Genomic DNA, 16,168 nt, shown 5'->3' with positions numbered 1-16,168 from the left:
TGGCTCGAGAAGGCTGAAAAAGAACACGCAGTCTGGGCATCTGGGCGGGTGGCAGGTATCAGGCAGAGCAGCTCCAGGAGCCTAGACCAGTGCCCCTCGGCATCCCCTGGCCTCTCTGTCCCTTGGTTGAGTTTGGGTGTCTTTCACCTTTGGGTCATTAACGCTTCTTTTGCAAGGTTCCTACTTGTTCTTTGCTGGGTTTGGTGGGGGAGAGGGGGAAGGGGCTGACCTGGAAGCCAGGCAAGGCCAGGGCGAGAGGGGAAGGAGCTGGTGCACGGGGAGCTCACCACTCTCTCCTTGTAGACGATGTACTTCAACCACTTGAAGTCCTGCCACTTGAAGCCAGCGAGGACAAATAAAGAGTCGCGTTCGTACTGCTCGGGCCGCTGCATGGCGCCCTCGGGGTAGGTGATGCGCAGAGTGGTTTTGCTGCCCACGTCCTTTTCAAAGCCTTTCACTGGTGCTGAGTTCAGTCTACAGAGAGCAGGCCCAGTCAGAGCCTGCCTTGGGCTCACTGTGTGTAGCCTGTGGGCTTGTGTTCGGGGAGGCACTAGGACCCCAGAGTTCCCCAGGTCATCTGCAGCCACCTAAGCTTTCCAGAGCCCTCCACACCAGGGTTCTTCTCTAGGCTTCTGCTGACCTCTAGCCCAACTGGCCAGACGGATGGACGGTTCTCAGTGGACTTGGGGATTAGGGTTTGGGCCAGGACACGCAGGTGCCTGAGGCACTGCTTTGGGAAGCTCACCTGACCACAATGTCATAGTCATCGATTCGGGACCCCAGAGACTTGTTGGCAAGGACACCCCCGTTGCCCACGATGATGCAGCGGCGGCAGCTGAGGCTGAGGGACAGAGGCAGAGACCTCTGGAGAGCTGTCCTCCAGGGCTCCTTCTCCCACCCCGCTGGCCCCTGACCTCACGCCTTTGGCCAGGTGGGCGATGGGCTTCCGGCAGCATTCTAAGGCCAAAGCCATACTGTGGAGCAGCTGGGCCACTTGGGAGCCTGACATCCCTAGTCCCAGATACTCTCTAGGAGAGCGTGGCTGTGCGAGGGGCAAGGGCACTAGCTCAGTGTGGTGAGGAAGGAGCCTCTGGTAGGATGGCATTCTGGGCTAAAGGTTTCCCGAGGGTTAGTGGAGTTCAAGAGAATGGCAAAGCGGGCTGAGTTTGAAGGCTGTGCCAGAGAAGCAAGCAGAGAGGACAGGCCTGGAGGCTCCAGGACCTAATGCTGGGCTTATATTCAGCTCAGAAGCCCCCATGCTCCATTGGCCACCAGAAAGCCCTAAGCATCTTGCTCCTCCTACCTGGGGCCTCCTCACTTCAGGCTCCGTTGACTTCAGAGTGGTCACTGCCTCCTGCATTTAATCCCTGGGCCCCTCACCTGCCTCAACCACCCCATCCCTCAGTCCCAGTGCTCGGCTGATCTCAGCCCGGTGTCTTCCATCCTTACCCTCAGACCTCTGCCAGCTGAGGACTGAAACAGACCGCCAAGTGCTCACAGCCCGAGGGGTGCAGGCCAGTTGGATGGCCCCCCTTATCTTATGTGCTCACTACCCCCGCGTGTGCGCTCTGTGTATGTCTGTGGACACGATGGAGCATCTGCTCACATTCAGCCAGGGCTAGAGGGGCCTCGATGTCTCTGCGCATGCCAGGCAGCCGAGGGGCAGGGGGCTGGGTAGCAGGTGGCTCACCTGTCCAAGGCAGGGGTCAGGCGGTACTCTTTGGTGACAGACAAGATGGCTTTGATCAGATTGTCTGTGGACAGAGGAGGGGGGTTACCGTCAGAGGGTCCCTGGCATATCCGTGCAGCGTCAGCGGACGACGCTCCCGTGGGAGGCACACGCCCCTGCACTGGGTGGAGGCAGATGTGAGGGTGGGAGAGGGAGCTCTGGGCACAGGGCAGGGGCAGGCCACTGGCTTAGCTTTCTCCCCGAGGGAGGGGACAGAGGCAGGGGAACAGGTAGGCACACTCAGCTCTGCCTGGAGCCAGTCTCTCCCAGGGCTCCCCAGCCCCTCCTGGGAGGTCTCCTCTGGCTTTCAGAGGCTCTGCAGTCAAGCCCCAAGATCTGGATCCCCAGGCCCGGGACCTGTCCCGAGACAGAGACCACACTGGGCCTGGAGGCCACCAACAAAGAGCTCGAGTGGGCTCTCCCAGCTCCCAACTCAGACCCCCTTGCCTCACTCTCTGATCCTGTCTTCCCCTTGCTTCCCCCGCCAACACTGCCGATCTCCAGTCTTGGTCATGCCAACCTGTGTCTGCCTCCTTCCACCTCCAACCCGAGGCCTGGCATCTGTCCACCGGCACTCCACTCAGGAGGCCCTCAGCAAGGGCCCAGGACCTGTGTCCTCAGATCCCGTGAGCACCCCTCAGACCTCATTCTTCTTGGCCTCTCTCTGGCTTTGGTGATGGGAACTGCTCTCCTTTCAAACTCTGCCATAATGAGAACATTATAATATAACATAATGATATTGGCTTTGGAGCCAAATCCTGGCTGTGTGCCGATAAGTCATTTCCTTTCTTCACGCTTTAGTTCCCCATCTTTCAAATGAAGATGGCAATTCCAATGCTGCAGAGTCGTGCGGAAGATGAAAAGATAATGTACATGGAGATCTGGAGATACAGTAAGGAAATCAGTGCAGCCATAGCGGAGAGCATCATAAGAACAAGAAGCAAAGATGTAGATTTTCACAGACTAAGATCGCTCAACTCTCTTCCTAGGAAGACAGCATCTGAACCCTCACATTTCTTTTAGGCTCGTACAAGGTTCACTGCAGACCTGTTTGTAGTAGCCAAATGTTGGAGGCCAACTAAATGTTCGCCAAAGGAAGACAGATTAAATGAGGTACACGGAATATTACACAGAGGTAAAAACAAATAAATAAGTGACCTTGGGCTATGTGTACTCATACAAATAAACCTGAAAAGCAGAAGCAAAAAAATTATTTTGAAACACACACACACACACACACACACACTATCTGTAAAATGTAAAAACATGCAAAAACAATACCATATTTTCAATGTATATATAAATATGTTGCAGAAATAGATACACAGGCATTGCAACAGTAACACCAAAACCAGACTAATGGTCTCGGGAGAAGGAGGGGAATGGAACGGGAAGGGCTACACAGAGCTTTAATTGTATCTCATGTTTAAATGTATCTCACCTTAAGCTGGGTGCACCGTGCATGGGTGCTCACTGTACTAGTCTTCATTCTTTTTTATATGCCTGAAGTATTCCATGTGAAGAAAGAATGTGTCCCAACTTAAAAATAACCACCCCATCATTTTTTTAAGAGACAGGGTGGATGACACTAAGAGGTCAACTTAGGGACTGAAACGGGCCCTCTGGATTTCACGGGGGCACTGAGCAATGGGAGGGAGAAGGGGAAGTGAGTGCTCAGGACTAAATGGTGAGAAAGAGGAGGCAGCAGACACAGTGAGTCTTCCCCAGAGCTGAAGGAGAATGAGTAAGAAACAGACCTTTAAGGAGAGTTCTAGACTCAGTGCCTTCAGGTCTACCTTCTGGAGGACTTCAGGGAAGGCCACAGAACCCCTCTTTTTCCCACTTCCCATTTCACCTCGAAGGAAAAGTATATTGCTACTCATTGGCCAAAGTCAAGGCTATGGCTTGGGTTTCTGTCTCCTAGGAGGGGACTTTAGCGGAAAGGGTATAAATGAGCAGGGGCTCTCTTCTTGCTGGCCAACAGGCTGCGTATCAGCCTTTCCAGGCCTTTCTAGCTTAGCAGGATTGGAGCTTGAGCAAGAATTTAGGAGAAGAGTAGGCTGCTTAGCTACCCATACCAAGTAAAAAGGAGTTCTTCACACAGTTCAGTCCTACCCATTAGATTTGTCCCTGGGGATCTAAGGCCAAAACTCCCATTCTAGAGAGTTCTTTTGCCGGTCCCTGTTTTCTTTTCAGGGAGGGATGGACTGACTGAGGGGAGGATTCTGTTATTTTTTAGTCCCCTGGCCAAATGATATCACTCACGCCTTCAATAGTGATTTTATTGAATTCTGACCACAACCTAATATAATTATTTTCTCCATCTAACTGATGAAGAAACTAAAGCACAGACAAGTTAAGCAACCTGTTGAAGGTCATAGCTGGTAAAAAAAGTAGCACTGAGATCTGATCCTTCAATGTCTTACCCTAAGCCCAAGATCTGCCATGCCATGGAACAGTGCAGGCACTTGACAGGGCAACAGAACTGTTCAACTGTCAGGGGCGGAAAAGTCTTAAGTCAGGAGGGAGCTGCATGGGTAAGGTCCCTCAGGCAATGGAAGGGGACAGTTCTGAGGGCACAGGGGACAGATGAGCCTTGGACAGGGCACAAAAGGACTGGAGGGGAGACCAGGATAATAAGGAGGGGATGATGGAGGTGGCTGGGGTCTTTGTGGGGGATGCCCTCCGTCTTCTCAGGATCTCCCCCTCATTATCTGATCCTCTGGCATGGATTTCCCTGGCATCCTGTCCTGTGATCTCACCGTGCTTTCTTGTCAGAGCCCTTACCACCCTAACCTCTAAGTATCTTTGTCTCCACTAGACGGGAGCTTTTTTTAAGAGCAGGACTATATTGTCTACTCCACTGCTGTCTGCCTGGCACTGGCCAAGTGGTGAGCTCTCAGTGAACTATTGTCCACTGAAGTTGGAAGACAGAAAGGAAGGGGGAAGTGGGAAGGAGAGGTGGATCCCTAGCATGGGGACTTCTGAGGGTACAGCCCTGTCCCGAGTGCAGGGAGGCAGGCTCAGGGATCTCACGTTAATATAGAGTGGGCCAGGGCTCCCAACCTACCTTGACCTTTGATCCCAAAAGGTGGCACAAATTCCCGAATCCTAGCCCACTTGCGGAAAGAGTCGTCCAGGAACATGGGTGCTGGCTTGGAGAACCTGGAATACAATAGGGCTGCTGAGGATCCCCCAAAGCCAAAAGCGGGAGTGCTGGCTGGCTCTTTGGCACATCTGTCTGGGCAGTGGATCTGCCCGAAGCACCTTCTCGCTCCAGCATGCCCTCCCTGCCCCCAGTCAGTGGGGAGCTGCTGTGCGGCATCTGACACAGCTTGTCCAGTGGAGTCTGAGTTTGAAGGGGCATGTCTGACCAGGCCCTATGCGGCCGGCTGCAGGTGTGGAGAGGCAGGACTACTCGGCCTGGAGGGAGATGCCGCACGGCAAGCTCTCTGGCAAGCGTCCCAGGCATGCTTCCACACGGTCCCTGCAGTCTGGAAACATGGAGGTGACTCGATGACCAGGTGAGCGGAAAGAGACCCAAAAGCAGAGAGTGCATAGAGCCTGACATTTGCAGAGGATTCTGGGAGGTGGACCACCCAGGGTGAGGAGGAAGGGGAATCTGCAGTGAGGGGGAGAAAAGCCACAGGAGGCCTGACGTTTGGGAGAGAAGAGAAAAACTGCAGCATCCTGTGGCTGGGAGGCAGGGCTGAGGGAGGCCTCTTACAGGTGGAGGGAACCCAAAGCGCCTCAGGAGGTGGGGGAGGGGCGTGGGCACAAGGGGAGGGAGTAATTTTGGCCTGAAGGAAAGATGGCAGGGGAAGGGAGAGAGAAGGAAGGGCCAGACGATGCTCAACTGAGAAGGAGAAAGAAAGCTTTGCTTGCCAGGGGTTCAGGCTTTGGGAGGTGAGGACAAAGTCAGTAGGGACGGAGACCACAGTGAGGGGAGAGCCAAGGGAGAAACCAGGCTCCTCAGGGATGCAGGGAACCGAGCACCCGGTTCTGAGACCTTTCTTGGGGCACCTGGCGGCTCAGAAGACAGCCAGTTCCCAGTCATCCCCTGTGTGTTGATTCTCGCTGTGGGGCCTGTTTGGGGCCTTGCTGGCCAAGAATGAGAGGGTGGAGGCCTAGGCCTTGGCTCCATCCCTGTGTTTCCAACTCAACCTGAATCAGCCCCAGAAAACCTGAAGACCAGAAGAGAGGCCCTCCAAGCCCAGGAGGGAGACCTTAGCCACTGAATGTCCGCCAACTCAAGCAAACCTTTCTCACTTCCATCCTCACTGGCCATCATGATCACCCTACCCAGGAGGAATAATACCAGTGACCACCTGGAGGCCTAATGTTACCAGAGATTTCGAAGTGAACTTGAGAGAGGCAGAAAACTCCCCATCCTGCCCACTCCACACCCTCGTTACTCCTCGCTGGGAAGAAGTCATCAACCCTTGATGGCACAGAAAGCTCATTCCCTGCAGAGCGGCTTCCCTTCTGTGCACAGGGGTCAGGCATGTTTCTCATACCTGGTAGATTGAATCGAAGTACATTAATACATCTGATGTTCTCCCAGAGGCACTGAAGGTCCTGGCCACAGCCTATGTGGAACAGCAAAGGGAACAAGGTCCCTGGATAAGCCCACACCAAGAACCTCTCGTCTTGTGTCAGGACTGAGCTTATAAAATGTTTGCAAAGTTTCTCAGTCGGGCTTGGACAGGATTTTATGTGCTTCCCGATATGTACTGGATGTCATATGCTAATAAAATCTCTTGAGATCTTGCCAAACGTTCTCAACATCTTTTTCTCCTTTTCCCTATGTTATTCTGCTGGTTAGAAAGTTCATTATGTTAATTTTTACTTTTTTAAAAAACCTTAGTTTTGGTGTAGCTTGTAATAAATGTCAGTTTTGGGGAAAAAAAATACTGATGGGTGCACACACAAACACGAATAAATAAAAAATACCCATAATCCTAAAACACAAAGGCAATTGACCTTTCAGTATATGTCTGTACCGAACTCTGTAGACTCCTTTTTCAATTTATAATAAGGAAAACATCGCCCTGCAAATGGACGAAACTTTCTCCCAATACACAGACTGGATCAAACAACAAAAACAATAAGTTGTTGGTAACCTGACCCCAGTCGACTCCAACAATCAAACGTACACAGATACACAAGTGAAAATATGACCCAAGAAAGCATCGGTTCCAGTATTACTGTTACAGCCTTAAGGTCTGTGTTCCCTCAAATTCTTATGTTGAAATTTCATCCCCAGGGTGATGGTGCTCAGAGGTGGGGGGCCTTTGGGAGGTAATCGGACATGAGGGAAGAACCTTCATGAGTGGGACTGGTGCCCTTCTAAGAAGAGGCCAGGAAACTAACTAGCTCTCTTTCCCCCATCTGTGGATACAAGGGGAAACCGGCCATCGGACCCTGAGCATGGCTCTCACCAAAACCCGACCCTTGCTGGCACTGTGATCTCAGACTTCAGCCTCCGGAATGGTGAGAAACACAATTCTGTTGTCGAGAAGCCACCCGGCTTATGGTAGTCTGTTAAAGCGCTAGCGCTGATGAAGGCTATAAGTAATCAACAAAAATAATTCATGGGAGAGATCCTGGCAAAAAGCATGACATGGGTCTGATAAGCATTTCTTAAAAATCTTTGCCGCTAGTGTAGAACCCATTTATTTCTTATTTTTATTATCTGTTCCTCCCTGTTCTTTTATGGGGTCTTCGTGTTTTAGCTGTGCATTTTGTGGCCCTCCTTTATTCCTTGACAGACGGAGCCAACCTCCTCAAACATTTCTTTCTGCTAGCTGGGTGTGCCTTTGTGCAAAGGGTGCTCTTTTTTCCTGTGCATATATTTTTAAAACTCTTTATTATGGGAGATTTCAAATATGCATAAAAGTTGACAAACAAGGGGCTCCTGGGTGGCTCAGTGGGTTAAAGCCTCTGCCTTCGGCTCAGGTTATGATCTCAGGGTCTTGGGATTGAGCCCTGCATCAGGCTCTCTGCTCAGCGGGGAGCCTGCTTCATCCTCTCTCTCTGCCTGCCTCTCTGCCTGCCTGTGATCTCTCTTTGTCAAATAAATAAATAAAATCTTAAAAAAAAAAAAAGTTGAAAAACAAAACAGTGGACCTTCATGGACTTATTACCCAGATCCCAGCAACAACCGTCCGCGGTCAATTTTGTTTCTCTTAGATGCCTTCCACTCTCTTTCTATATTATTTTGGAAACTCACAGAAATCATGCCATTTTATCCATAAAATACTTCAGCATTAATTTCTAAAAGGTTAAGGCCACCTTAAAAACCATAACCACACCTAAACAACTCCTCTCAAAGCCATTATCAATAGAAACACTAACTATAACTTCTTAAGAGCAATAAATAGTTTCAGATTTCTCCTATTATCTCATGAATGTTTGCTCTTGTTGCTTATTTTAATAGTTATTTGGGTCAGAATGAAAGCATGGTCCACACATTCAATTGGGCTGGTCTCTAGTCTCTTTTAAATCCATAGGTTTCCTCCTCTCTCTTCTTCTCCCTTTGGCCTTTTCATCTTGGCTCCTGAATCCTTCTGACACAGCCCAGGAATCTTAGACCCCCCCACCCTCTGCTGTCTAGTACGTAAAGATGTCCCAGGTTCATCTTGTACATTTCCTGCTTCTACCTGGAGTTCGTCATCTCCCAAGGAGTCCTGGTTCCTTTTCCTTGGAAATGGTATTCAGAGACCACTATCTCGACGGCTAGGGTGCTCACGTTGCTACGGTTAGCCGTTTTCCCCATGCATTTCCAGGAAGACAAAGCAGGAGATAATTTTTTAAAGAAAAAATACATCATGCATTTATACTAGCATCCCCAATCCGAATCAGGATGACAAGATTTCTACTTTCTTTCTCTTGTGTTACAGCTTCACTGAGATATAATTCACATATATAAATATCATCTATGTAAGCTTCCTTTATTTTATATTTGTATCTCTTTTCAATTCAGTAGACATTCCTGTTTATAGTGGTATTAACACAATTGCTTGTTTGCTTTAACACTGTACACACATATAGGTACGTGTAGTAAATATAATAGTTTCATTATAACATTACTAACACTATCATTGCTAAAAACAATTTAAAGTTTCTTTATAGTTGTTTCTGCCTTCGGTTATATGCTCCTAGAGAAGTACAGACAAATGAATTTGCTTCTGCCACTTGAAAAAATTCTACTGACTTTAATTAATCAATGATATGTAGTTCATTTGTTTCATTTTGCTTTTGCTTTTTAAGGGTTGCTTATACTTCATCGTAATTTAATTTTGTTTTATGATGATATAAAACTTTACACAATGCCAAAACTAAACTCACAAAACAAGATATATCTAGAGTCATCTAGTCGAACAGTTCTCTCTGTGTCTGACTCCTGTTGCTTCTATTCCCGTATAGTATTTCTTTTTTATTATTAAATTCATTTTATTTTTATTTTATTCAGATTAGTATCATTCCTATAATGAATTCATTTTTATTTTATCCTTCCTTTGTTATTTTTTTTGATGTGGGCAAATACATAATACTTATGTGTGTGTGCAGAGTGTGTATTGCTAGTCCCTTCTTTATTCAACAGAAAGATAGCATATTTAAATATACGGTTTTGCCTACTGAGTTTTGTTTTGTTTGCCACCTACAATATATTGCAGTGATCACTCCACAGCAGTATACAGAATTATACACTTGACAGTATTACTCAGTCCCCCTGGGATGTTGCGGTCTTTTGTAAAGTAGCCTCTACCAAGGCAGTTACAATGAACAACTTTATGTATATGTCTTTTCTCTTTGGCAATATATCTTTGGAATGGATTCCTTGAAGTGGATGGATTGGGTCAAAGGAAAAAGGCATATGAGTGATTTTCCTCCATTGCAAATGGCCCTCCATGGGGATTGCACCATCACAGGACCCACCAGTGATGTTTGAGAACATGCTGTAAAACATTTCAGTTCTGCCAGTCTGATGGGAGAGAGACAGGATCTGTGTTGTTATTATTTGTACTTCTTTTATTGTAAGTGAAACTGCACATTGGTATATACCTAAAAGGGTCACTTGCACTTCTTTTTTCTGTTACCTTTGTTCCTAACTTCTGCCCATTTTTCTACAGGTTATAGGTCTCTTTCTTCTTTTCTCCCAGCTTTTTGAACGTATAGCTGACATCTAAGTTACGCTGCTGTGTAAGACGTCGGGCATGGTTGGTCAGATGTGCTTCTATAATGCGTTTTGATCACCACCATAGCGCTAGTTAACCATCTTCTCTTTTTTTGAAGCTCTGCATATATTAAATATATAAACCTTCCGAGAAACAATTACAAGTATTTCTCCTAGTTTATTTATTTAGTATTTACTTGGCATACGGTGTTTTCTTGTTTTCTTTTCCCCCCTCATTTTTGGCAATAGATTTTTTTTAAAAACGTAGTCAAACTTACCAATCTTTTAACCTTATTATTTCTGGATTCTGAGTCTTAGTTAGAAAAGTTCTTGTCATTCCCAGGTTACATCTCTTTTCTGGCTAGACTCCTACCCATTTCTTACTTCTTTCCTGCCAGGACCCCAGGACCCCGTACCCCTAGTTTCACCGCCTTTCTGTCCCACCCACTGGGCAAAACCTACTCAGAGATTAATCTAATCCTACAACTTTTGTATTCTTTATACTTAAGTGCTGCTAGAACACACATACTCTCTCTCTCTCTCTCACACACACACACACGTACACACACACACACACACACACACACATGAACTGATGCCACTATAAATTCATGGGTTTGAACTTTAGGTGGACCCTCAACTTCGCTGAGTAGCTATTTCAAACCTTCTCCAAGCTTCTAAACGCTCTATCCTTTCCAACTTTCTCTAAGCAGATTACCTCTTCTCACACTTCACGGTCCAAACCAGGATGTTCAGAGAGGAACTCATTCTGGTTCTCACTTCCTCAGCCCTCCCCACCACACACCACGCAGGCCCACCCAAGCGGATCTCTCCAGCATGCTACGGTTCCTTTTACTGTTTGTTTCCCCCCAAGCATAGATCAAGCTCGGGTCTCTCTTATGTGAAAACAAACACACAAACCCACTCAACAATTTTTCCCGGTCATGTACCCTTTCAGTTACCCATCTCACTCTCTATCCCTTTGTGGCGAAACCTCTAGAAATAGCAACGGATACGCTGTCTAATGTCCCTCAGTCTAATGTCATTGGGACTCACTCTTTGGAGACTCATGTTACATTCCACCGACGATGCCCTATTTGTAGCTCCCTGAGCATGCCGGCCAGCACGTGCTTACATGGGCAGTGTCGTTGCCTGAAATGTAGCTCCCCACCAAAGGCTCACACTCTAACCCCCGATCCGCCTCTGACTCTCTCTGCTGGGAAAATCCCTTCTTACTCTTTCAGTTCAAAGGCTGTTTCCTCCGCACCGCCTTCCCCGATGCCCCCAGGTAGGCTCGTCCTCTTCCTGTAGTGTTTCTTTCTGCTGTACTTCGCTTAGCCCCCGTGAAGTGGCTCAGGGCCCGCAGAGGCTTTGGAAGCAGAGCCAGGGGGCCATAAACAACAGGAAATGGGGTGGGGTGATGGGAGGGGTGATGTCTGTGGGTATGTGTTCGTGTTAATTCTGCAGGTGGCCTGGGCAGAGCCTCATGCTACACCTGGAAGAGAACCAGGGGCTTCTGTCCGGGGAGCAGTATGCCAGTCTGGGGGCCCCGCCTGGGGCGGAGGTGGCCTTCGAGGTGCGAGGTGCGGAATGACTGGTCAGACTGGCCGGGGGTGTGGGACGCCTGACCTGCATGCTCTGGCCTCGGGGGCAGTAGGGGAGGGTGGGGCGGGCTCGCAGACGGGCCCCAGCCTGCCAGCCCAAGGCTCCAGCACAGCGAGGCAGCTCTAGGATCGGGTTTCAGTAGGGTGTGTGAGTGCGTGAGAAGGAGGAGAGGGAAGTTGCACTGGAACCTGTCCCTCTTTTCTCCTGAGATCCTAAACCTCAGGAGGGCACGTGGTGAGGGCGTGTGTGACCCCTCTACCTCTCACAGCAAGGCTGTGACCCGAGGGCCCACAGGTTGCCCTGTCCAGACTCTGACCAACTCTAGGAAGGGCAACCCAGGACCCTCTGAAGATATCTTTCAGCTCATTTCCTGCCCAGTGGTGTGAATGAGGTGCTGTGTAGAAGGAGAGTGTCCCCAGCAACCTAAACCACTACTGAGGGCCCAGCACTTCAGCCTGTATCCTGGGACCAGCAGGAGAGGGGACAAGGTCTTATCAGGGGTGGGGAGTGGTTATCTGTGGCCACCAGACCCAGGGTACGGTCTTCCTTCTGGTTCCCACCAACCCAATGGAAAAAGTGCCTCCAGATGTGGGTTTGCTGGAGCAGGGTGAAACATCCCTTCAGCTCTCCACCTGGGCCTGGTTAGCCTTCTAGCTACTCACCCCAATAATAAGTGTGTCAGGCGAACGTGATAACCACTACACTACGGAAACCCAATAATAAGTGTGAATAGCTCAAGCACCTGGGGGACAAAGGGAAGGCAGAGCCCAGTAATGAGTCCTGAGGACCAGGGATCATAATACATCAGTCTGTTAAGTTCAGCCACAGGCCTTGGCCCCCCACAAGTGAGACTGTCATCCAGCAGGGTGAAAGCAAAACCCCAAAGACCCATCATCCTCAACCTTGTTCTGGGAAGTGGTGAGCTGGACAAAGCAGAGGGACACGGGTTTTCTAGAATTTTCCTGGTTTTGTTGGGGTTCTTGTTGCGCAGCAGCCTCCCCATAAGTGGTATACATCCCTCAAGGCAAGACGAGCATTTCCCAAATGCCTTGTCAAACTGACGCGTGCTTGCATATTTCCCTTGCTGACCACCTGAGTGGGTCCCCTGAGAAAGCAGCAGAGCAGGGGCACAAAGGACGATAAATCTGTAGGGTAGGTCGACATACGCCCAGCGAGAAGGGGTGCAGAGGGAGAGGAGACAAACAGCAGGTAGCAGCCAGCAGGCCCTGTTCCAAGTATCAGCATGAAGCTCCCACCTCCGTATCCCACGTGGGACGAGGCAGAGTGAAGAAAGCAGCCCCGTCCAATAGCTACTTGCCTCCTTGCTGCCAGCTCCTTGTGCCAAGGGCTGGCGGGGGACCTCAAGGAAAATTAGCCCTGGTCCTTCCCTTCGGGAGGAAATAGCGGACACAGGTAAACAGATGATCGTAAAATACATGTGCACATTGTGTGTTCTGTAATAGGGAGGGGCACAAAGATCTTAGACCAATTTAGGGGACCAGGAGAATCTTTGTGAAGGAGATGACAACAAAATGAGCTGAGCCTTGAAAGACAACCCGACCACAGTAATGAGCTCAACAAAGGGCACCTGATCCAAGTGGCATGAATTCTTCTCTGAGGTCAAATATGTGGACACTGGGGGATAAAGGAGTCTTTCTTTCTTTCTGAGATAGTCAGTTGTCATGACCATGTAAAGCAAAAAGAGGGCGTGCACAGAGGAGCCTGGGTGGCTCAGTCAGTTAAGTGGCTGCCTTTGGCTTAGGCTGTGATCCTGGGGTCCTGGGATCGAGTCCCACATTGGGCTCCTGCTCAGTGGGGAATCGGCTTCCCCTTCTCGCCCTCCCCCTACTCACGTAAGTGCTCTCTCTCTCTCTCTTTCTCTCTCTCTCTCGCAGGGGTATGTGCGCACACATGCTCTCATATAAATAGATAAAATCTTCAAAATGCTTTAAAAAAAACAACAACAACAGCGAACAGGGCTTGTACAAACTGCAGCCCATAGACTAGCTGCCTGTTTCTCTAAATAAAGTTTTATTAAACCACAGCCATGCTCATTCAGTTACCTAATGTCTACAGCTGCTTCCATACTCTAACAGCAGAGTTAAGCAGTTGTGGCAATAGTTTATGGCCTGCAAAACCAAAATATCTACGAACTGGACTTTAAGAAAAAATTGGCTGATCCTGGGCCTCAAGCTGCTGGAGCCATCTCTGTGGCTACATGGAGGAAAGAGTTCATAGAACAGGCAAACCGAGATGGACACAGAACCAAAACACTGGGAGAGAGACACTGCTTGGGTCCTATATTCAGGTGGGGTCCTATATTCAGAGAGTCCAGCTCCTCCACTTAGGTTACATAAACCAGGACATTTTCTCCGTGCTTGAATTAGTTTGATACTGGTTTCTACCAGCAGCAGCTAACTAGGAGAAACACTTTAAACTGTTTAGTCCCTGTGACCTGACTCCCGTCTACCTGCCTTAGACAGGCCCTCTCTTCTCCCTTTCCCAAAGCGCCAGCTATTCCCAACTATTCAGGGTTTCTACCACCTGCCAGACTCTTAAATGCCTCCCTGACTTTATACCCGCTACTCCCTTTGCCTGCAATTCTCTTCCCTTTCTCATTCACAGGCTCCTCTTCAACTGGACTCCAGCATCTCTACGTTCTAAAAGCGAGAGTCTTCCCTGAGCCACAGAGGGCTGATGGAGGCCCTTTTGGTCTCCATGGTTCTCTGTGTGCTCTGTCCTCTGGCACTCACTGCATGCTAGTGTCATCGCCTGGTTCCCCGCCAGACTGTGGGGTACCCGGAGCACATGGCCGAGCACATGGCTGAGCACACGGCAGGTGCTCGGCAAATGCCTGCCGTCCAGAAGCACAAGAACAGCTCAGGGGGCAGACCCCACAGTGTAGATCCTGCTGGGCCAGTCCATGCCAGATTTCTGCTCCGCTGTGGAGGTCTGGGGGCTGCCTTCTCGGGGATCCTCATGGACGCTTGGATCTCTCTGTTCCAGAGGGTCAGGCTTCCAGCGAGGTCTCTGCTGTTTCACAGCAAACCCTTCCCGAGCCTGAAATTCTGCCAGCTACTGCCCCCCAGCCTGCTTAGGGACTGCGGCCACAGACAGCCTGGAGCCACACGCATGACACGTATGACAGGCAGGGAGACCTATGCTGAAGGAGGAGAGGAAAGGCTGAGCCAGGGGCCCTTGAGGGGAGCAGTGTCCGGGCTCCTGCTGACAGGGCTCCCACTGACTGTGCTGACAGCCTGTGCCTGGTGTGGATGAAGGAGGGAGGGGAGAGGCCCAGACTTCCTCCTGAGGGGAAGGGAGCATGGGGAGACGAAGGGGAGAGTTGTGAGCTGAGAAGCTGCTGAAAGGCAAGCACTCCTCCCCCTGTGAGAGCATGGGTGATGGCCAGCCTGGCTGCAGGGGCCACCTAAGCCAGAGTTCAAGGGCATGGTCCCACGTGTCCTTGGTGCCCATCATCCCTCTTGCCAACATGTGATAAGCCCCAGCTTATCCCAGCCCCTACGCTAGTCACTCACTGGGAACATGAAAACAGCTCAGAGTTCCTACCTTTGTGGATAATGGGTAAAGCAGCCAAGTGCAGACAGAGACAGCGTGAAATATCTGACAAAGGCCAGGATCATCACTGCAGTAATGACGGCAGTTTACAGGTAGAGCCCCTCCTGCGTTCTAGGCACTGCCCCACATGCTCTGTGCACCTGACCACACTACACCCTCACAACAACCCATAGATTGGCACTACCCGTGCCAATGTTTTCTCGGATCACACTGCCTTCGGGAACACAGGAAAGGCACTGGCCTCTTTGAGAAGCAGAGGTCAGAGAAGTCAGAGATGGAGAGAGGATGGAGCCAGACTGCCGGGGGTCGAGGAGGGAGAGAAGTACCCAAGTGCTCAGGAGAGAGAGCGTGTCTGTATTTGGGCTGGAAGGTTCAAGCAGAAGTGGGGACAAGAGATGCGGCAGGGGGACAGGGGAATGAGGCCCCAGGAGGGAAGGGGACAGGATGCAGAGTAGGAGCGGAGGGACACAGAGGCAGGATACCTTCTCCCAGGAGATTGGGTGGGAGGGATATGACGATGGCTCGAGGGAATGCTCACAGGACAGAATCTCTTCTCTGGGAAATACCTGGGCCTAGGGATTTGGGGGGCTGTGGGCGTGAGGTGGAGAATGGTGACTGACGAATGGTGAAGGTGTGGAACAGTTACCGTGACAGGTCCGCCAGGGACACGGAGTGCTGAGCAGTGCTGAGCACTCAGCAGAGGCGGGAGACCACGGGAGACCCGTGAGGCCAGTGCGTGTGTTGTGTTGTGTTCTCTACCAGCAGCTCAGCGGTGCGGAGGCAGAGAAGTGGCCGGATGAACTCAATCACAGGCATTGCTGTCTCAGGTTCGTTGGCAGAACAGGAACATAATGGAACTCAGAGAAGTGAGGAGAGCACTGGTGATGCCTAGGACCATGGAGCTGGAGATGGAGCTGGGGCAGTTTTGGCTTCGATGGTGAGGAAGGCCAGGCCAGGCCAATGCAGGTGACCAAGAAAAACCCAACAGCCCCCCTGTTTTCCATTCTAGCGCCACTTACCCAGGGTCAGCATACTCTACAAAGGGGAACGCCGATTTTACAAACCTCCATCTTGCTAAC

At 50.1% G+C, this 16,168-nt stretch overlaps 1 protein-coding gene across 8 annotated transcripts in view; it reads right to left on the bottom strand.

Moving 5' to 3' along the window:
- ST3GAL3 (ST3 beta-galactoside alpha-2,3-sialyltransferase 3) overlaps nt 1-16,168 on the bottom strand; it is a 192,548-nt gene that overhangs the window by 22,605 nt on the left and 153,775 nt on the right. For 7 of the 8 annotated variants that reach the window (XM_059136930.1, XM_059136935.1, XM_059136932.1 and 4 more), the window contains 4 exons: nt 4,800-4,894; nt 1,691-1,754; nt 746-841; nt 288-474 (listed from right to left, as the gene is read on the bottom strand). In XM_059136930.1, coding sequence (XP_058992913.1) covers nt 288-474; nt 746-841; nt 1,691-1,754; nt 4,800-4,894 — 442 coding nt within the window. The remainder of the gene's footprint in view (nt 1-287; nt 475-745; nt 842-1,690; nt 1,755-4,799; nt 4,895-16,168) is intronic. The other variant, XM_059136933.1, reaches the window with a different exon arrangement.

This window comes from Mustela lutreola, chromosome 10, assembly GCF_030435805.1.
Source record: "Mustela lutreola isolate mMusLut2 chromosome 10, mMusLut2.pri, whole genome shotgun sequence".
NCBI lineage: Eukaryota > Metazoa > Chordata > Mammalia > Carnivora > Mustelidae > Mustela > Mustela lutreola.
This window is presented reverse-complemented; position numbering and strand designations above follow the sequence as displayed.